The sequence below is a fragment of the Trachypithecus francoisi genome, unplaced genomic scaffold, assembly GCF_009764315.1.
Source record: "Trachypithecus francoisi isolate TF-2019V2 unplaced genomic scaffold, Tfra_2.0 Lachesis_group20, whole genome shotgun sequence".
NCBI lineage: Eukaryota > Metazoa > Chordata > Mammalia > Primates > Cercopithecidae > Trachypithecus > Trachypithecus francoisi.
Genome location: NW_022681466.1, coordinates 15673686 through 15697106, shown reverse-complemented (window position 1 = coordinate 15697106; position 23421 = coordinate 15673686). Strand labels below are relative to the sequence as shown.

General features: G+C 40.4%; 1 protein-coding gene across 1 annotated transcript; it reads left to right on the top strand.

The window, feature by feature from the left end:
- Positions 1-1320: 1320 nt before the first annotated feature.
- Positions 1321-21403, top strand: MEIOC (meiosis specific with coiled-coil domain). The gene is made up of 8 exons (XM_033182739.1): positions 1321-1606; positions 2125-2259; positions 7664-7818; positions 11297-11401; positions 12275-14141; positions 15301-15435; positions 19078-19258; positions 19692-21403. The coding sequence occupies exons 1-8, from the start codon at positions 1538-1540 to the stop codon at positions 19910-19912; spliced, it is 2868 nt and encodes a 955-aa protein (XP_033038630.1). The 5' UTR covers positions 1321-1537; the 3' UTR covers positions 19913-21403.
- The last annotated feature ends 2018 nt before the right edge of the window (positions 21404-23421 follow it).

The window sequence follows — 23421 nt, the reverse complement described above, 5'->3', positions numbered from 1 at the left end:
CATAAAGAGACCCCCGCCCCCACCCCCATCCCCACCTCCAACCCCGGCTCTACAGACGAATTAAAAAATGAGCTGGGGCCAGGCGCGGTGGCTCACGCCTGTAATCCCAGAACTTTGGGAGGCTGAAGCGGGCAGATCACGAGGTCAAGAGATCGAGACCATCCTGGACAACATGGTGAAATTCCTGTCTCTACTAAAAATACAAAAATTAGCTGGGAGTGGTGGCATGGGCCTGTAGTCCCAGCTACTTGGGAGGCTGAGGCAGGAGAATCGCTCGAACCCGGGAGGCAGAGGTTGTAGTGAGCCTTTGTGCCACTGCACTCTAGCCTGGCGACAGAGTGACATTCCATCTCACAAAACAACAACAACAAAAAATTAGCTGAGAGTGGTGGCATGCGCCTGTAGCCCCAACTACTCGGGAGGCTGAGACCAGGAGTTTGAGACCAGCTTGGGCAACATAACGAGACCCAACCCCCGGGTCCCTCAGTTTTACAAAAAAATTTAAAAACTTAGCCAGGAGTGGCGGCGTCGCGTAGCCTGAAGCCCCAGCTATTCGTGAGGCTGAGGCGGGAGGATGGCTTGAACCTGGGAGTTCAAGGCTGCAACGAGCTATGATAGCGCCACGGCACTCCAGCCTGGGCGACAGAGCAAGACCCTGTTTTACACAGACAAACAACACAAACGAACAAAAGGTCACAGAGAACTTTGTTCAAAAGTCACATTAACACTCAGTCTTAACCCTGACTGGAAGCCCGGCATTAGGACACAGGGCAGCTCTCCCTCAAAAGGGGGGTCTCCCAACAACACCCAGTCCACAAGTTGTTCCTCGCCCTCCCCAAACCGGTACAAGATATATTAGTCTCTGGGCAGCTCCAAAGGATTCTGGGAGCTACGGGAGGGACTAAGGGACAAATATGAAATGTCGGACAAATGAAATGTGCGCAACGGCTAGGTTTTGGATGATGAGCCAGTTGCTGGGCGACTTCTCAAATTTTCCAAGCGCCCCCAACACCTCTCCCACCCGGTAGGGCTGCGCTCTTTCAATCTTCCACGCCCCGCCTCTCCGCTGCCCTATCAGCAAATCATCGGGCCGGTGCCTGCCAGTCCGGGCCAATCCCAAACACATTTACTTTAAGCGGGAAAAGCTCAGAAGCGGCGAGAGAGCGAGGTTCCCTAACCGCCCCTTCTTCTCCTTGTCTCTGGGGCGGGTAACGGAGCCTGGAGTGGTCGCCCATTGGATGGGCATCGGGCCAATGGCGGGTGCGAAGCGGGGGGCGGGCCTCACAGCGGGGCGGGGCGCGCCTGTGCCGTGTGCCTAGTCGCGAGCCCCAGGCAGGCCAGGTAACGGCCTCTGCCCCCGCCCCTCCCTCCCCGCTCCGGCCCCCCCACCCGTAGACTGGCTTCAGGCAGCGCCCGGGCGGCGGAGGCGGCTGCGGAGACCGCGGGGTGCGGGCTGAGGGAGCCGGGCCTGGACGCCCCCCCTCACCCCCGTACCCCAGGAGCTGTGCCTAGTCCGGGAGAGGCTGGGGGGAGCCCCATGGAGGTGAGACGCGGAGACACCTGCCCGCGCCCTCACCCCTCAGGCCTGAGGGAGGAAGGACTTGAGGTAACGGATGGGGAAGGGCAGGGTCCAGGGGGCGGCCAGGCTTGCAAGAGACGACAAGGAGGAGAGGCTGAGGAGGGGACGCGTCCCCAGACGGGGCGGCAGAGGCGGGTCGTCGGTGGGGAGCCCGGACGGGGCGGGCGGGCGGGGGGCGCGGCGCGGGCTGACTGGACGGGCCGGACGGAGTGCGGGTCGCCGTGATTCCCGGGAGGCAGCCGTCGCGCTGAGGCGGTGGCCGGGGAGGGGCGCGCCTCGGGGTCGGCACTCAGGGGTCGCCGCGATTCCCGGGAGGCAGCCGTCGCGCTGAGGCGGTGGCCGGGAGGGGCGCCCCTCGGGGTGGCACTCAGGGGGCCCGAGGGAAGAGTGAGAATCCCGAGGCTGGAAGGGCGGGCCCTTGCAAATTCGTGCCCTCTGAGAGGATTCGGAATTGAGCCGAACCGCCTACGTGGTGTCGGGCCGTTTCAGCTTCGGCGTCACCCTCGTGACCACTTTCTGATATTTCCTGTTCCCTCGTGCTGCAGCCCAAAGTCGCGTTCCCTGGAGGTGCGAATCGCTGCTGGAACCTCGGCGCCGACGCCGGCAACAGGTTAACCGATGTCTTCGGCAGCGTGATGTTGACTGGCTCCACTTCCTTCTACGATTGCTACAAATCGCAGGTCCTTGAATAAACTCCGCCCCTGTTACACGATTTATTCTCAATCAAATTAATTTACTCGAGCCTCCGATTCATAGGGGTTTAGTGGCTCCACAGTTAAGGAGAAGAAAACCGGAGACAACCTTTTTTTTCTTTTTCTTTTCTTCTTTTTTTTTTTTTTTTTTTTTTTGAGACAGGGTTTTGCTCTGTCTCCCAGGCTAGAGTGCAGTGGCGCCATCTCGGCTCACTGCCACCTTCGCCAGCCCGGCTCAAGCGATTCTTGTGCCTCAGCTTCCTGAGGCGCGCGCCACCACGCCCGGCTGCACTTTTTTGTTTTGTTTTGTTTTTTGAGATGGAGTTTTGCTCTTGTTGCCCAGGCTGGAGTGCAGTGACGCCATCTCAGCTCACTGCAACCTTCGCCAGCCGGGCTCAAGCTGTTCTCCTGCCTCAGCCTCCCGAGTAGCTGGGATTGCGGGCATGCGCCACCACGCCTAGCTAATTTTATATTTTTAGTAGAGACGGGGTTTCTCCGTGTTGGTCAGGCTGGTCTCGAACTCCCCGACCTGAGGTGATCCGCGCACCTTGGCCTCCCAAAGTGCTGGGATTATAGGCATGAGCCACCGCGTACGGCCGTTTTGTTTTGTTTTTTGAGAGGGAGTCTCATTCTGTTGCCCAGGCTGGAGTGCAGTGGCGCAATCTCGGATCACTGCAACCTCTGTCTCCCCGGTTCAAGCAGTTCTTCCGTCTCAGCCTCCCCAGTAGCTCGGATTACAGGCACCTGCCATCATGCCCGGCTAATTTTTTTTTCTTTTTTTTTTTTTTGAGACAGAGTCTCGCTCTGTCGCCCAGGCTGGGGTGCAGTGGCCGGATCTCAGCTCACTGCAAGCTCCGCCTCCCAGGTTCCCGCCATTCTCCTGCCTCAGCCTCCCGAGTAGCTGGGACTACAGGCGCCCGCCACCTCGCCCGGCTAGTTTTTTGTATTTTTAGTAGAGACGGGGTTTCACCGTGTTAGCCAGGATGGTCTCGATCTCCTGACCTCGTGATCCACCCGTCTCGGCCTCCCAAAGTGCTGGGATTACAGGCTTGAGCCACCGCACCCGGCCGATGCCCGGCTAATTTTTATGTTGTTTTTAGAGACGGGGTTTCGCCATGTTCCCCGGGTTGGTCTCGAACTCCTGGGCTCCAGCCATGCTTCCGCCTCGGCCTCCCAAAGTGCTAGGATTTCAGGCCACTGCGCCCAGCCCAGTAGCAATCTTTTTTTTTTTTTTTTTTCCTTTTTTTGGGACGGAGTCTTGCTCTGTCACCCAGGCTGGAGTGCAGCGGTGCGATCTTGGCTCACTGCAAGCTCCACCTCCAGGGTTCACGCCATTCTCCTGCCTCAGCCTCCCAAGTAGCTGGGACTGCAGGCCCTCCGCATCACGCCCGGCTAATTTTTTGTATTTTTAGTAGAGACGGGGTTTCACCGTGTTAGCCAGTATGTCTTGATCTCCACCTCGTGATCCGCCTGCCTCGACCTCCCAAAGTGCTGAGATTACAGGTGTGAGCCACTGTGCCCGGCTACAATTTTTTAAATACAGTGTTTTCAGAATATATACTTTGCTTTGAAAACAAGTTAAGGCCGGGCGGGGTGGCTCATGCCTGTAATCCCAGCACTTTGGGAGGCCAAGGCGGGTGGATCACCTGAGTTCGGGAGTTCAAGACCAGCCTGGCCAACATGGTGAAACCCCATCTCTACTAAAAATACAAAAATCAGCCGGGTGTGGCGGCAGGCACCTGTAATCCCAGCTACTTGGGAGACTGAAGCGGGAGAATCTTGAACCAGGGAGGTGGAGGTTGCAGTGAGCCAAGATCATGCCACTGCACTCCAACCTAGGTGACAGAGCGAGACTCCCTCTCAAAAAAGAAAAAAAAGAAAAGAAAAAAGAAAACACGTTAAGGAATAAGATTTTTCATTGATTTGTTTCCATCTTGTCCTCAGCATAACATGAGGCCAGCAATGTAAGAAAATCCACTTATTTAGTAAGATCAAAATATATTTTTTCCCTTCAGGCATTTATTGCAAGTTGGTACAGACATATTTTTGATAATTTAAAGGTGAAAATTTCACTTTACTCCTTTATTTTCTGGTTTCAACAACGTCTTAAATTACATGCTACCACTTACCTCACCAATACATTTAAATTTATTAATCAAAGGAAATAAAGCTTGGGTAATGTAAGCAATTTTCATTTGAAATTATTTAACCAGTACATCAATGTTGATATTGTTGTACTTTGAATTATAACAATATCTAGAAATAAATTATTTTATTTAATCCACACTAAGAAACTTGTATATTATTATGCCACTGTACAGATTGAGAAACTGTGCCTCAGAGAGCTTGATTTGTGCCCTAAATGACAAAGCTCAAGTGGAACCCAGACCATAGTTCCACTGCTCTCTGCAGTGTTTACATCCGGACTAAAATTTACTTGGATTTAATTTCAGTTCATTGTTTTAAGTATGTTAAGGATATAAGTGATACATTTTTAAGTTAATCCAGTTACCATGCCACTCAAATATTTGCATATTTCCTGGCCTCTGTTAACGAAAGGGATGCAGATATTTCAAGTATAATTATGTTTGAATCCACCACATTACTTTAGTTGTTTTAACCCAAGAATACGAAAGTTAAGTCAATCCTTTAAAATGATTTTTATTTGTAATATTCAAAATTTGTTTTAAAATGTAAAATGTACTTGAAAGAATACTCCCCAAATATTTTTAATTTCAAATACTGTTTACTCATTTGACATTACATAATCTGAAAATGTTCCTTGTGTTTAAGCAACTGTTTCAAAAAGATGAACAATTATTTATGTCACTTTGGATACTTCACACAGTAAGAGTGGGCCTATGATGATAACTTTAGAACTCAAGGGATAAAATTAGGAAAGAAAGATAAAAAGCCTTTGTTAAAGTTGCTGCTAACTAACAAATTCTGGGAAGGTAGTTTTTAGTTTTAGCTCTCAGCAAAATGCCTTCTGTGTTTCCATTTCCTCAGCTTGAGAATAGTTGTAATATAAACTATAAACAGAAAAATTATAATGTGTAGATTTTAAATAGAATCATAACCAGAACTTGAACAAATGGTTGTAAAATATTTTGAGATTCTTTAAGATGGATGATTGGAAGGTATTTCTTAATGTTCACATTTTGTTCGTATTGTATAACATGGTTATATAGTTTAAATGTTTTTCAGTGATCATATCTATTAGGAACAAAAATTTAGAAATATTAACAGAATAAAAGCAATTAGAAAATACTTTTAGCCAGAATTATATCTTTTCTCTCTTTTTCTGTCTGTCTCTCTCTCTGTCTCTCTTTCTTTCCTTTCTTTTTTGACAGAGTCTCCCTATGTCGCCCAGGCTGGAGTACAGTGGCTCAATCTTGGCTCATTGCAACCTCTGCCTTTCGGGTTCAAGTGACTCTCCTGCCTCAGCCTCTAGAGTAGCTGGGATTACAGGCACCTGCCACCACGCCTGGCTAATTTTTGTATTTTTATAGAAACGGAGTTTCACCATGTTGGTCAGGAGTTGAACTCCTGACCTCAGGTGATCCGCACACCTAGGCCTCCCAAAGTGCTGGGATTACAGGTGTGAGCCACTGTGCCCGGCCAGAATTATCTCTCTTCTGTATTTATAAGAAAATACTATTTTCATTGTGTTTATGTCTGGGTATTTATAGTTATTGCATCTCAGGTTTTAATAGTTCCTTATCTGGAGAGTTAAAAATTTTGAATTTATACTTTCAGTCTTCTTTAAGGAAGCATTTTCTAGAATAAACAATGTATAAATTAGCTTAATCTTTTTTTGTTTGTTAAATTCACTTTCCCTACATGGTCCTTCAGGGTTTGAATCATTACAATCTTAAAACCCAAGGCCTGGCAAAGTGACTCATACCTGTAATCCCAGCACTTTGGGAAGCTAAGGCAGGAGGATCGCTTGAGGCCAGGAGTTTAAGACCAGCCTGGGCAACACAGTGAGACCCCATCTCTATTTAAAAAAAAAAAAAGAAACTTAACACCCAAACTTTTTGTTTACTCAAGTTCATTATAGAAGCATTCACCAAGGCTGCGTGCAATGGCTTACGCCTGTAATCCCAACACTTTGGAAGGCCCAAGGCGGGCAGATCACTTGAGGTCAGGATTCGAGAGCAGCCTGGCCAACATGGTGAAATCCTAAAACTCTCTACTGAAAATACAAAAATTAGCCAGACATGGTGGCAGGTGCCTGTAATTCCAGCTACTTGGGAGGCTAAGGCAGGAGAATCGCTTCAACCCAGGAGGCAGAGGTTGCAGTGAGCCAAGATCTCGCCACTGTACTCCAGCCTGGGCGACACAGCGAGACTCTTGTCTCCAAAAAACAAACAAAAAAAAAAAGGATACTGTATAAAAGGCCCGGGACTAGAAGGAAGAAGACCTTGAATTTTGGTTTTAGATTTGTTACGTATTGGCTGAGTGACTTGCAGCCTTAGTTTCCTTGTTTTTAAAGTAAGATAATACTCATGTCACAAGGTTTACTGAATATGATAATATATGTGAAATTTCTTTGAATAGTGTAAAATTCTATATAAATATACATTAACTTTTTTCAGAGATTGGGGACATTAAGACTGAATTTTATTTATTTATTTATTTTTGACACAGAGTCTTGCTCTGTTGCCCAGGCTGGAGTGCAGTGGCACAATCTCTGCTCACTGCAAGCTTCCCCTCCCGGGTTCACACCATTCTCCTGCCTCAGCCTCCCAAGTAGCTGGGACTACAGGCTCCCACCACCACGCCTGGCTAATTTTTTGTATTTTTATTAGAGACGGGGTTTAGCCAGGATGGTCTCATCTCCTGACCTCGTGATCCACCCACCTTGGCCTCCAAAAGTGCTGGGATTACAGGCGTGAGCCACCACGCCTGGCCCCAAGACTGAATTTTATATATAATTTATTAAAAATAACATTGCTAGTATCCACATAATGCTTATCTATTCAAAGAATTACAAAAAAGTACAATAATTGTAGGTATTTTCTGCCATGGACCAGCAACAAGGAGACAGATCTGCCCGATGCCTGTTTTGTAAATAAAGTTTTATTGCAGTGCAGCCAAACCCATTTGTTTATTGTCTATGGTTGATTTAGTGCTGCAGCATTAGAGTTGAAGAGTTTTGACAGCGACCTTAATGGCCAGCTAAGCCTAAAATATTTACTATTTGGCCTTTTGCAGAAAAAGTTTGCCAATCCCTGGTATAAAGCAAGCTTAAGTCACTAAGTCTACATTTGAATGTAATTCTCCCAACTCTTACATCTGTGTTATTTCCCCTGCTTTCTTATTTTTCTAATATTCTATAACAAATGAAGTCTTGATGTGTCTGATAAACATTTCTTAAAACTTTCAGAGTGAAGACAATGTAGACCTAAGGCAGACCTATACTCCATTTTCTTCAACAGAATATTCAAGTTCTGTAGATTCTTCACTTTTCTGTGCACCATGGTCTACTTATGGAGATGATATTAAACAACCTTCTAATTCTCAGATCAGTATAAAGAACAGGTAAATTAATTCGTTTTTCAGGGTAATTGAGGTAATTTTAAATTTAATTACATAGGAACTGAGGTTTATTTGCTCTCTGTTCCCTACATCAGCACTTTACTGTTGTGGCATTCTAGGTTTTTCATACTTTTAGGAAAGTGTAAACTGGGCAGTTATTTGTGTATAGTTTTTACGGTGTTTTGTTTTGTTGAGACAGGGTCTCGCTCTGTCACCCAGTCTGGAGTGCAGTGGCGAGATCATGACTCACTGCAACTTTGAACTCCTGGGCTCAAGCCATCCTCCTGCCTCAGCCTCCACGGTAGCTGGGACTACAGGTATGCACCACGGTGGTCAGCTAACTTTAAAAAATTGTGTTTCCTTTTCTTTTTAAGAAACGAGGTCTCACTTTGTTGCCTAGGCTGGTCTTGAACTCCTGGTCTCAAAGCATCCTCCCACCTTGGCCTCCCAAAGTGCTGGAATTACAGGCATGAGCCTCTGCCCAGCTAGGTTATTACTTAAAAAAATTCATTAGTGGGAACATTTAGTGCATAAATCTTAAGTTCTTCTTTCTAAAGATGACTTATATGAATGAGTTAAAACTTTTAGATGTTTTTGTCATCCAGTTCTAAATTTTCCATTTTTTTCCTTCACAACTACAGAACAAACAGGGTTTTATCAAACATAAGATATTTTAAATTATTTTTCTGTTCAATTCCACAAATAATAAGGGGCCCCTGTACATCAGATGCTTTTCTATGGGGGGAATACCAGAATTTAAACATGGCAAATATTATCCTTGCCTTTATAATCTTGATGATGATAATGATGATAATGACAATGACGACGATAACTAGGATATTATGGGAGCCTATTGCAAAGAGGAGCCCTAAGCGAGTGACATCTATCTTTAATTATGTATGGGAGCTATTTACAGCGGCTGATGCATCTTTAGTCTAATCAGGAAATAGTTATTTGTATTTATTAGAAAAGTGTTAAAAATTAAAATTATTGGCAAATTCTCTAAATAATGATTTTATTAGAAAGTCTATATAATACATTATTCTACAAAAAACAAAAATATTTTTAAAGTTGATATATGCTGGCCGGGCGCGGTGGCTCAAGCCTGTAATCCCAGCACTTTGGGAGGCCGAGACGGGCGGATCACGAGGTCAGGAGATCGAGACCATCCTGGCTAACACGGTGAAACCCCGTCTCTACTAAAAAATGCAAAAACACTAGCCGAGCGAGGTGGCGGGCACCTGTAGTCCCAGCTACTGGGGAGGCTGAGGCAGGAGAATGGCGTAAACCCGGGAGGTGGAGCTTGCAGTGAGCCGAGATCCGGCCACTGCACTCCAGCCTGGGCGACAGAGCGAGACTCCGTCTCAAAAAAAAAAAAAAAAAAGTTGATATATGCTATTGAAAAAATTCAAGCCTATTCTCAGCTTTTGGCTAAGGTCAAGTGAAAAAATTCAAACTTTTCAGAAATATATATCAAGAAAAGTGAAAGTCTGTCTTAACCTTCTCCCCCACCACCCAATAACAGCTGCTAGCAATTTGGTATACATTACATTGATTTTTTTTTTTTTTTTTTTGAGACGGAGTCTTGCTCTGTCGCCCAGGCTGGAGTGCGGTGACCGGATCTCAGCTCACTGCAAGCTCCGCCTCCCGGGTTCACGCCATTCTCCTGCCTCAGCCTCCCGAGTAGCTGGGACTACAGGCGCCCGCCACCTCGCCCGGCTAGTTTTTTGTATTTTTAGTAGAGACGGGGTTTCACCGTGTTAGCCAGGATGGTCTCATCTCCTGACCTCGTGATCCGCCCGTCTCGGCCTCCCAAAGTGCTGGGATTACAGGCTTGAGCCACCGCGCCCGGCCTGAATATTTTTTTAGATATATACTAATACATAATTACACAAAAAAAGCTTTTATATTGAACTTTTATGAGATAACACATGTAGTAGAAAAGGTATTGGACTTATAGGCAGACTAGCAAGTATGAAGTATTGGCAAGACCCTTGCAAAATACAAGTTTCTTAATATCTCAAATGATCATTCATTTATTCAACAGATAATAACGAAAGATTACTAATGCTTACCCTTCCAGTGTTAAAAAGATCAATTAAATATGAGTGTTATGCAAATATAAGGTATTTTATTTCTAAAATATCCCAACACTATGAAATGTTGAAATATGAAAAAAACAGGAAGTTACAATTTATTATAAAGCAACGTACAGGGCCAGGAGCAGTGGCTCACGCCTGTAATCTCAGCACTTTGGGAAGCCGAGGTGGGCAGATCACAAGGTCAGGAGTTCGAGACCAGCCTGACCAACATGGTGAAACCCTGTTTCTACTGAAAATACAAAAAAAATTAGCCAGGCGTGGTGGCACGCGCTTGTAGTCCCAGCTACTTGGGGGGGTGAGGCAGGAGAATCGCTTGAACCTGGGAGGCGGAGGTTGCAGTGAGCAGACATCGCGCACTGCAGCCTGGGGAACAGAGTGACACTCCGTCTCAAAAATAAACAAACAAACGTACAGGTTGAGCATTCCAATCTGAAAATCCAAAATCCAAACTGATCCAAAATCCAAAACTTTTTGAGTGCTGACATGATGCTCAAAACAAATACTCATTGAAGCATTTCAGATTTTGGATCAGGGATGTTCAACCAAATATACAAAGATACATTATATATTTGAAGTATAATGTATATTTCCAGAATCCAAGAAAAAAACCTGAAATCCAAAACACCTCTGATCCCAAGCATTTTGGATAAGGAATACTCAACCTGTGTTACTTCTAGGAAGAAATTACCCAAAAACTGTAACAGGTAAAAGGTACCAATTTTCCATGTGCTTGTGGTTTTTACATTTTGTATTTAGTCAGTATCAGTCACTAGGTGGATTTCTGGGATATAAGGAACTCCATCCAGTCATACTTTGCAAAGATTAAGGATGGCTCCCAAATCTGTTACATGTAAGGAACAACTGCAAAATTGCTATGGTGTCTAGGGTGACCATATCACATTTCACTTTTTTATCCAATATTTAGTATAGAGTCACAAAAATAGAGCATCAGGTTCATATGGTTTTCAATTTGCAAATGAGGAAGCTGAGCAGGTGTTGATGGAATGATATATAATAGGACAAGACTTGCTTTCAGGAGCAGCTATGATACCCATTATGTCTGTGACATCATAGATGAGAGATTTATATCTTGGTCACCTAAAATGAAAAGCATGTGTTGTGGAGAAATAAGAAGTAAGGATATACTGTAAGTTAGATATAGGATTTGAAATGAAGGAGAAATATTATTTGGAAAAGACATTTCCACATAAAAATATTTATGTGGAAAAGATAATATTCTTGAGTTCTAGTCTCTTCTTTATTTGAAATGATGGTGTAGATTCAGTCCAAATATTTTATAGATAAAAATGGTAAGGTAGGATAAGTCTGGAAAGAGTAATCAATATATTGTATTTCAGCACAAATTCATTTATTTTTAGGATTCAAACAGAAAGAAATGACTATGGCAGTGAAACAGACTTATATGGACTTGTGTCTAACATTTTGGAAGAACAAGATAAGTCACAGCCATACTTTGCTGAAGGGTTAGTATATAACAGGCTTTTAAACTAACATACACTAGATTACCCTGTTTATTAACTTTTATTTTTACTTAACAGTGGATCATCTGACAGTAGATATCTTAATTCAAATATTGTTTCAAGGAGACTTGATTTTGCTGAAGTATTTGCTATACAATTGGAAGCTCAGTCTAAGGTTTTGTGTAAGGACTTTCATTGAAAAATTATTCTTGCATAATTCAGAGCTATTTCCCTTGAGTTCATGAACTAAAGATTGGCTTAAAGAATATAAATTCAAGGGAGCTTTTATACATAGATCCCAAAGAATAAAACTCATTACTACTATGCAGAAATACATATGGATTTTATTCATGTGTTAGAAAATTTTTTAATGTTTTAATTGTTTTATTTGAGTGTGGAAGCCATATTACGCAAATATCCTATTTCATAAATAGGGAAGTATGTAGCACACATATAACCAATTAAAATATTTTAATTTCACAGAGTTTAAGCAAAACACATCTTTTTTCATTAAAAAAAAAAAAACTGTGGTCAACAATGCTTTTATATAATAACCTAAGCAAAGGAAAAACTTACTTTCTGCTTACTATAGATAAATCATCTAAGACCATGAAGTCACATATTAGGCCTTAGTTATTGTCTCTTGGGAAAGTACAGTGAAGACATTAAAATGCATATTTATATAACATATAGCACATTTCATGTGATAGATACTTATCTGGAGCTAATGGTAGCTTATAAAGCAGAGTTGAAAGGGATTTGAGAATGGTGACATGGGGCAAGATAAATGTTTTTGAAGACCTTTTCTCCCTTTTCCACTGAGGAAATAAAGTCTTTAAAACCTAAGTTGTAATTAAATATATTTATTTGTTCTAGGACCTGCTCCTCCAATTTAAAGTCAGTTTGGCCAATGAACACAAGCAGATTTGCAGATCACCATGACCTCTTAACAGAAACCAAAAGGCCAATAGATACAGCCATCTCTCAGCAAGCTTTTTATAGTGGTGAATCTATGTCAGCAATGGAAAAGCAATACCTGCATAACAGTAATCTCACACCACAACAAAAAATAGATGAACTTTATCATGGATTTACTGGTTTAGACCTTGAAGAACAATGGATATACCCCTCACGAAGTGATCATTCTAACTGTCACAATATGCAGACAAATGATACAGCTAAGACAGCATTCCAAGAATATCCATTTATCAAAAACTGTTTTACACCACAAACTGGTCTGTCTGACATCATGAAAGAATCAGGAGTTGATATTTACCCTTATGGAAGGGACAGAATATGTACTAAAGGTCTTGAAGCACCATTACAGCAAAAAAGGGCAGAGATGTTTCTTTCTCAATTTAATAGATACAATGAAAATGTAGATTATTGTAGATACCCAGAATATGTTCATCCTAATAAGGCTAAGCTTAATAAATGTTCAAATTTTAGTGTCCAAGATAGCAAAAAATTAGCCAATGGCACACCTGAAACACCAACTGTAGAAGCAAATACCTACACAAAGCTATTTCAGGTTAAACCAGCGAATCAGAAAAAAATGGAGGAGACAATCCCTGACCAGCAGAATTTCACATTTCCAAAAACTACTCCACATCTGACAGAGAAACAGTTTGCAAAGGAAGCAGCATTCACTGCTGATTTTGGCTTAACCTCAGAATATGGACTAAAACCTCATACAGCTTGTCCCGCTAATGATTTTGCTAATGTCACAGAAAAGCAACAGTTTGCTAAACCTGATCCCCCAAATTCTGAGTATTTTAAATCAGTGAATTTATTATCAAACTCAGCAACATCTTCAGGAGGTATCAATTTAAACAGACCAACTTGGATGAATGTTCAAACAAAAAATAACACTCCTATTCCTTATCGAAATCAAGGTAACTTGATGAAATTAAATAGTCATTTAAGTGCAGCTTCAAAAGGTTCTAACCGTTCTTCAGATTTCCCCCAACTATCATCCACAAACTTAACCCCAAATAGCAATTTATTTCAGAAGTATTGCCAAGAAAACCCTTCAGCATTTTCTAGTTTTGATTTTAGTTACAATGGTGCAGAAAGAATCCAATCTGTCAATCACATAGAAGGACTAACAAAGCCTGGAGAAGAAAATCTCTTTGAATTGGTTATGGATAAAAAAATAAAGCAGCCAAATGGATTTTGTGATAACTATTCAGCTCAGCAGTATGGGATAATTGAAAATGTAAACAAACATAATTTTCAAGCCAAGCCCCAGAGTGGACATTATGATCCTGAGGAAGGTTCAAAGCATTTAGATGGCTTATCACAAAATACGTACCAAGATCTACTGGAGTCACAGGGTCATTCTAATAGCCACAGAACGAGAGGTGGAGACAGTATTAATAGCCATGTGAATCGCACACAAGCGTCATGCTTTTCTAATAATTATATGATGGGAGACTTAAGGCATAATCAGGGTTTTCAACAACTTGGTTCAAATGGGTTTCCCCTAAGATCCACCCACCCATTTGGCCATTCAGTTGTTCCACTGTTGGATTCCTATGACTTATTTTCTTATGATGACTTAAGCCATTTGTACCCTTATTTTAATGATATGATGTATGGTGATAATTCTTTTTCTGGTCTCGTGCCAACTTTTGGATTTCAAAGACCAATTAAAACCCGTAGTGGACCAGCCAGTGAACTTCATATTCGTCTAGAAGAGTGCTATGAACAATGGAGAGCATTAGAAAAAGAGAGAAAAAAGGTAACACAAAGTTAACCATTTAGGAGTAACAGTATGTTCCTTTTGCCTGTCTTCATTCTGTTTACCTTAGTGTAGTTTAAGAGTACTTGCCTTGTTTCTTTTTGCTTTATTTGTTGTTGTTTTAAAGAGACAGAGTCTTGCTCTGCTGCCCAGGCTAGAGTACAGTGGCACAATCATAGTTTACTGTAACCAAACTCCTGGGCTCAAGCAATCCTTCCTCCTCAGCCTCCTGAGTAGCTAGTGCTACAGGCACATGCCACCATGCCTAGCTAATTTTAATTTTTTGTAGACATTGGGTTTCACTCTGTTCCCCACGGTGGTCTCAAACCCCTGGCCTCAAGCAATCCTCCCACCTTGATGTCCCAAGTGCTGGGATTACAGGTGTGAGCCACTGCACCCAGCCAACTTGCCTTATTTCTGAGCTGAATTCTATAATGTCCAGGATTTGCTATAAGTTCATGACTGTAAGGAATTAAGTGGGTTACTTAAAAACTAAAAATGGATGGGGTTGGCCAATGGGAAGCTTAAATAAATGAAGACAAAAAATGCTTGACATTTTAAAGTTATTGTTATTTTAAGTTGACTTGCCCTGAAGTAGATTTTTTACCCCCTTAGTGGTTACAAGTTTATTTCTTTTAATTTTTTTAGTGTTAACCTGTTTATATACTCAGGTATTCTATTTGTATTAAGATGATAGCTGGGCGCCGTGGCTCACGCCTGTAATCCCAACACTTTGGGAGGCCAAGGCGGGTGGATCACAAGGTCAGGAGTTGGAGACCAGCCTGGCCAACATGGTGAAACCCATTCTCTACTAAAAATACAAAAAATTAGCCAGGCGTGGTAGCAGGCGCCTGTAATCCCAGCTACTTGGGAGGCTGAGACAGGAGAATCACTTGAACCCGGGAAACGGAGGTTGCAGTGAGCCAAGACTGTGCCACTGTACTCCAGCCTGGGCAACAGAGCCAAACTCTCAAAAAAAAAGATAGAAAAATACTGTGGTATTGTGGTTTACATTTGTTGCCTTTTGATACCAAAACAGAATTTTCATTTAAAGTGGTAATATTCTATTAGGCTTATGAAAACTATTATTCATGGTCGAATCATATTTAGAAAATTCTAAAAAGTATGTAATTTTTTAAAAGTATGTAATTTTTTACAGACTGAATTAGCCCTTGCCAAGAATTATCCTGGAAAAAAAGTATCCAGTACTAACAACACTCCAATTCCAAGGCTGACCTCCAACCCATCTAGAGTTGATCGCTTAATTATGGATGAACTTCGAGAACAAGCCAGAGTAAGCTGTAAAAACACATAACAGTGGATGGATATTTTGTTAAATTTTGTTAAAATTTCAGGCCAGGCATGGTGACTCACTCCTGTAGTCCCAGCACTTTGGGAGGCCAAGGCGGGCAGATCACCTGAGGTCAGGAGTTCAAGACCAGCCTGGCCATTATGGTGAAACCCTGTCTCTACTAAAAATACAAAAATTAGCTGGGGGTGGTGGCATGTGCCTGCAGTCCCAGCTACTTGGGAGGCTGAGGCAGGAGAATCACTTAAACTCAGGAGGTGGAGGTTGCAGTGAGCCAAGATCACGCCACTGCACTCCAGCCTGAGTGACAGAGCGAGACTTCATCTCAATAAATAAATAAATAAAACTCTCATCAAGTTTTAGAGCTTTGAAGCGTTTTTAAATCACATTTACATCTAACTCTCTGAAATACATTTTTTCCATGTTTGTTCCTAGAACTATAATATTTAGGAAAGGGGCTGGGTGCAGTGGCTCACACCTGTAATACCAGCACTTTGGGAAGTGGAGATGGGAGAATCACTTGAGCCCAGGAGTTTGAGACCATCCTAGGCAACATGGGGAGACCCTGTCTCTACTAAAAATTAAATATTAGCTGGACATGGTGGCGCATGCTTGTGCTACTCAGGAGGCTGAGATGGGAGGATAGCTTGAGCCTGGGAGGTCAGGGCTACAGTGAGCCATAACCACACCATTGCATTCCAACCTGAGCAACAGAGCAAGACACCTTGTCTCCAAAAAAAAAAAAAAAAAAAGGAAAGGGAAAATAGTCTCACTCAATCATTTAAAAAGTAATTTTCATAATTTAAATGGTTCTTCTTGAAGCTGAAATTGGCAGTGGAGCTAATCTTCAACTGAAATAATTTTTTTAAAAGCAAAAACCATTTTGAGTATTATTTATGGAGAAAGTCTCATTTCTTTGTCACATTTGTTTTCTAGCTTGATGAGCAAGCTGTGCTTACATAAGATGGTAACGGAATTACCATCTTTCCTTTTTTTTTTTTTCTTTTTGAGGCAGGGTCTCTTTGTCACCCAGGCTAGAGTACAGTGGCATGATCTACGCTTACTGTAGCCTTGACCTTCTGGGTTCACAAGATCCTCCTGCCTAAGCCCCCAAATAGCTGGGACTACAGATGTACGCTACCACGTACAGCTAATTTTTGTATTTTTTATAGAGACAGGGTTTCGCCATGTTGCCCAGGTTGGTCTCAAACTCCTGACCTGAAGCAATCAATCCACCCACCTCAGCCTCCCAAAGTGCTAGGATTACAGGTGTGAGCCACCACGCTCAGCCAACAAAATACTTTTGTTTTGGCAAAGCAGGATATGACTTCAAGTCAAATGTTTTAAGAATCCTCATGTTAAGTCATTTTGTAATTTAATGATTATTACTATTCTTTGTAATTTCAGAATTTTCTAAGCAACTTAGGGTAGGTAAACTTTTCCTTTTTTGACCTTCCTCTCTTAAAAACTTAGTTTTCCAAATAAAATTTGATAAAGATTCCTGGGGGAAAAATGCAGCAAAACGGATTACTTCTATGATTGAATAAAACCATTTTAGGAATTAGAACATGAGTCAAATTTGTAAATCTGTACAATGGAATTTATCTATGGTACATTCAGAGCCTAACATATGAGGTACAGCCAGATGTTAATAAAAACTTCAGTCTTTTATTATTTAAAAAAAAAACTGGGAGGCTGAGGCGGGAGAATGGCGTAAACCCGGGAGGCGGAGCTTGCAGTGAGCTGAGATCCGGCCACTGCACTCCAGCCCGGGCGACAGAGCAAGACTCTGTCTCAAAAAAAAAAAACCTGTTCCAAATTAAAATTTCTTTATCTCAGTAATACATTTCTAGGAAATAAAGGATGACATACTGTGGATAGTGATACACTTTTCCCAGCTTTGCTTATACTTCACATTAATTTAGAAGGATGTGTTTATGCCTGTTATAATAATTTTATTTTCTCTACAAAAATTAGCTGGGCATGGTGGCATGTGCCTATAGTCCCAGCTACTCAGGAGGCTTAGGTGGGAGGATCACTTGAGCCTAGGAGGCAGAGGTTGCATTAAGATGAGATGATGCCACTGCATGCCAGGCTGGGACAAAGTGGGACCCTATCTCAAAAAATATATATATATTTTATTTATACTTAGCAGCATTATTTCAATAACACAGGGTTAAAAATTACTGTTTTCTAGTTTGCTAGCTTTGTAGAATTTTGAAAAAAATACTTTTTAAACTTTATTAAAAATCAACCTATGCAAAGTTTTCTTTTTTTGAGATGGAGTCTCACTCTGACAAGATCCTGGCTCACTGCAACCTCTGCCTCCTGGGTTCAAGCGATTCTCCTGCCTTAGCCTCCTGAATAGCTGAGATTACAGGCATGCACCACCACACCCGACTAATTTTTTGTATTTTTAGTAGAGACAGGGTTTCACCGTGTTGGTCAGGCTGATCTCGAACTCCTGATCTCAAATGATGCGCCCGCCTCAGCCTCCCCAAAGTGCTGGGATTACAGGTGTGAGCTATAGTGCCCAGCCCCAATCTGCACATTTCTTTACTCTTTATCATTTGCTAAAAATGATTGTCTTACTTAAAAATAATTAGTAGTTCCCCTGGAGGTTTTTTTTTGAGTGTTTTGTTTTCCCCTGAAGGATCTGGCTGATACACAGTTGAGAGGAAAATATTTAACATCCGGAATAGACTTATTACAAAGAAACTTAATACAAGTTTGAGGTTAGAGAAACATTAATTCCAGTGCCATTAGTTTCTTGAGAAGCCTTTTCCTCCTATATTCTCCAATCAGTGAATACCAAGTTCTGTTAAACTGGTATTGTTAAATCATTTAACTCCCAAAGACAATTATTGTATTTACTTGATCTTCAAATTGCAATTATTCAAAAAGTTATCTTTCCATACACTTTCCAAGTTTAGAATTTGAAACAAGTTAGGCATATGAAACATACTCCCTCTACTGACCTAATATATCAGTGCCCTTTTTTAAGTTTCATTATCCAGAGGATTGAGAAGCATCCTAATTTTCTTTAGCAGTTTTGACAGTTACAGGAGTCATTTTGTATTATTTTAATGTAAATTTAAATCAATATTTTCTGTATTATGGATTCCTTAAAGCTATCACTAGTCAGTATTACTATCTGAATATTTCTGATTTCCAACAAGGGAACATTGGAGGCCCAGAAAAATTAAAGACTTGTTGAGGTCAAGATTAATCAATCAAGTACTTCTCTTTTTAGCTCAAAACTTCTTTCATTAGATTACAATACTTCCTAATAATGCTATTTGCAGGCTGGTCTCTTATTTGCCAAAAACAGTATCAGATCTTGTATTTGCACTGTTAATGACATGGTAATGTTTGAATATTTAACATTTTCATTGATGCTTATTTTCAGTAATCAACTGCCACATATTTTTAGAATTAACATAGACAAGTAGATAGAAGACACTTTCCATTTTTGTTTCCCCCAGCATGGTGTCAGGACACTAAGCATTCTTTGATTTATTGAATGAATATTATTGCTGTCATCTCTATTCTGCTTCACTGAAGATTTGTTTTTACTTAAGTTAAGGGCAGGACATGTCTTATCAAAATTTAAAATGCTTCCCTCAGGTTGTGACTTTACTAGGCAAAATGGAACGTCTTCGGAGTTCTCTTCTTCATGCCAATATCTCTACTGCTCTTGATAGACACTTGGAGTCTATTCACATTGTACAGTCACATAGAAAGGATGAAATTGTTAATGCTTCCAATCGGCAAAGGCAAGGAGTTCCTAGATGCCAAGATGACAGAGGTACAAATATTGATGCATATTCTTGTGATAAGTCAGTACAATAATTTAGGTATTGATAAAGTCAGATTCTGAGGTTGAAAGATTAGATTTCTAAAATTAACACTTATCTACAGAATAAATTGGTAAATAATCTCCACATTATTCACTCCAAAAGTATTTCCATTTTATTAATTTTGTCTATTGTAACTGTTTTAAGATAGTCTGTGTTCTACTCAAAGTATAGTCACTATTGTACAAGTCAGAAATAAAGTATCAATAATTTTAAATATTTTAATGATAAAGGACAGGACTTTGGTTCAATCAATAACCATCCTTTTTTTACAAAAATAACATTTGATCATTTAGTAGCAAAAGCACTGGGTTTTTTAAGATTTAACAGATATTTAAATGGCATTTAACATGAAATTACCCTGATTGATTGTTTATTTTACAGATGTTTTTGCCCTTGCTTCAGCAATTAAAGAGATGTGTGTGGCTACTCGGAAAACACGCACTACTCTGTGGTGTGCACTGCAGATGACCTTGCCAAAAACAGCCAGTACAGCTGATGTGGTAAAGGCTTTACAAGATACAGTAAACTGTGAAGATAAAGTCCATGAAAGCATAAATAGTAGCAATCCAATGAACCAGAGAGGTGAAACAAACAAACATTAAGGAAATGACAGCAGAAAGAAGAATAAAAAGCTGATAAATATATCAAGACATGCTAAAAATTTTTTAATGAACTTGTCAAACTTTCAGTATGTTTTCTTTCAGATTTAAAGTTAATACCAATACCTTAATGAAGTCTAACTTCTATTTAAAAATCTTCTATTTGAAGTGACTCCGATATAGTTTTAAGTAAGCTCAAAGGTACAGTTGACTACTCAGAGTTCTGAGTAGTCAGATAACAAGTTTAAGTAAATTAAATATTTCCTAACAGCTAAAATATGCTTAAACCCATTCTGCCATGCAGGTAAATGCAAATGTGAAATTCTTCTAGGAGATAAGTTTCATTTAGGTCTGTCTTAGTTAGGTATAATTCCAAATAATGAATCTAAGTGACTGTAACCCAATTATGGCTACAGCCTAGTAACCAAGACAAGTTTTGATTGTGATATAAAAGTGTTTTCCTTGCAAAACTGGATAATACCTGGGAAACAAAGGAAAGTATGGATAAACCCAATATTCATGTAAAAATTTAATATTTAAACTACCATATTTATAAATTTGAAATCTTAATGCCTAAGTATATGGAGGGAAATGCATCTGATTCTCCTAAATTAATGATAAAAGTGCCAGTGTAAAAACCATGCAAGTTACTGAATATAAAACCTATTCAGATCGTTTGTATATATTCTTTAACTTTTAATTATATTATCAATTATTAAATGTTTCCAATTTTAAAGTTATTTAAATTGAATCACAAAACATTCCCTTTGTCTGGATCTTTTAGACTTGAGACACAGTAACTGAAATAATGACTACTGTTTTAATACCCTTAGTTTGCTGCCTTTTATGAGGGTATCACGAAGTTCTAAAATGTATTTTTTAAAAGGTTAATCTCTAACTAGTTTAGCTTGCAATTGGTTAGTGTATATTTTGTGTAGTTGTGTTCATTAGTTTGCTTCTGTATTTTTTTAAAACTATTGAAAGCTTTTTCTGTTTCTCATCACTTAGTATCTTTGTATAGAACTTGAGTAATTTATTCATTAATATGAAATGTTGGTATTATGTGACTCAGAAAGATCTTGGGTTTTAACATTTCTAGCATGAGTTAAACTATAATGTACTGATGAAATTTAATTGAAATATCCTTGACTAGAAACACTGATTTTTAAATGTTAGTGTTTTTCTTAGTTTTAGAAATTCTGGTATTAAAAAAAAAAAGAGTGTAATCATACCACATAAATTTTCTTTAGATGATGTGCAGAAGAAACTGATTGAGAATGCAGGAGTAACTGTAGAGAGAAACATTTTGATCACTGATATGCCTTAGAACTACCCAAATGAATTACATTGAGGGTAGTCAAATAAAATAGATCATCTCACCATAGTCACTGCATAGAAAGTGGTTAAGTTTAACATAAGACATGTTGGATGTTATAAAAACAAATACTGTACTGAATTTAGTCTCAGGAAAAAAATAAATTACTTTGTTGAAAACATTTGGTTTCATTTTTCTAAATTTATATTAGTTTCTAACCTTCAGAGTCACTCATATCAGAAAGTTAAATGAATTTAAGAACTTATACTAAGTTTTCGATTTCACTATTAACACACAAGTAATAATGTTGGTTTATAAATTAATGCCATTCAGATATCCATGGATCTAACCTGATCTCCTTCAAAGATGAAATTTTTGCTCTATCTTTATGCTAATCCAGGTAAACCAGAATAAAAATTTTAGGGAAGCTTTTACATGATACTGGTCAGAAATGAAATACCAGTCCATTAATAAGAACCAAACACTTAACAAAATTCTTTTAAATACTGTTAATCATATCACCCAATAGATAATTTTTAAATTAGTTGATGTCCCTTTCAATGGCATATCCTCTAACAGATGGTTCTTATGTACTTGTATTTCTGAATTACAACCTATGAAAACATTGTACTTCTGAATTACAACCTATGAAAACATTACAAAACTTGTACAAAATTTGCAGTGAAACTCAAAAAACTGATGCTTCCACCATTTCTAATCCAAAAGAACTTGGTGTACTCATTCTTTTTAATGGAAAAAGCAAAATTACCTTGAGTTGTTATCAGTGTCCTTCTCACTTGAATAATCTGCTACTATAAAGTTTTAGAGAGTTGAGAATTTATGCCTGAAATCCAAAATCTGGCCTAAAACTCAGTCTTACCATAGAAGATATGGTTGTTTAAAATTTGCCCTTGGCCGGGCGCGGTGGCTCAAGCCTGTAATCCCAGCACTTTGGGAGGCCGAGACGGGCGGATCACGAGGTCAGGAGATCGAGACCATCCTGGCTAACACGGTGAAACCCCGTCTCTACTAAAATATACAAAAAAATTAGCCGGGCGAGATGGCGGGCGCCTGTAGTCCCAGCTACTCGGGAGGCTGAGGCGAGAGAATGGCGTAAACCCGGGAGGCGGAGCTTGCAGTGAGCTGAGATCCGGCCACTGCACTCCAGCCTGGGTGACAGAGCGAGACTCCGTCTCAAAAAAACAAATAAATAAATAAAATTTGCCCTTTGCAGCTGGGTGCAGTGGTTCACGCCTGTAATCCCAACACTTTGGGAGGCTGAGGTGGGTGGATCACGAGGTCAGGAGATCGAGACCATCCTGGCTAACACGGTGAAACCCCATCTCTACTAAAAATACAAAAAATTAGCTGGGTGTGGTGGCGCTCGCCTGTAGTCTCAGCTACTTGGGAGGCTGAGGGAGGAGAATCGCTTGAACCTGCAAGGTGGAGGTTGCAGTGAGCCAAGATGGCGCCACTGCACTCCAGACTGGGTGACAGAGTGATCTGTCTCAAAAAACAAACAAACAAAAAAATTTTGCCCTTTGCAATACTGAACATTTTAGACGTAAAGGATTTATTAGCACCTGAGTCAAGTGGATAACTAAACTCAAAGCCTAATGAGTTGATCCTCTTTTTTCTGTTTAAGCATGAGTTTGAGAGTATACTTAACTGTGACATACATAGTAGAGTCCCAGAAGAAAGAACTGACTACTAACAAATTGAAACAAGTACCCTTCAGGGGACTGTGGATATAACCTGACTACTTCAGTGACAAAAATCAAGGTGAGAAAACCCAAAATCCCAAAATAAGGATTACTAAATTAAAATAGGCTCTATCATACCCTATCGCTACCACCACATAATGGACTAAGACTGTAACAGTACTTCAAAAGACTTCAAAGCCAGTTTCCTGATGTTCCAAAAAACATGCTAATCTTTCTGATCTAATTCCTACTTCACAAAAAGGAAAACTGAGAAAGAGAATTTATGGATTCCAGGAAGAGATTCCATTAGTGGAATATAAGTTATAGGGCTAATCAAAACAAAGCATAAAATAAAATCATTGCATTCCTAAGTAACTATTCACACATATTTCATTTCCATGGGTAAGTAGAAGGAATCAAAATAAGTCAGAAGACAGCAATTTAAATAAGATTTATTTTTTTTAAAGGTGGTTAATTTTTTTGCAATGCCACGG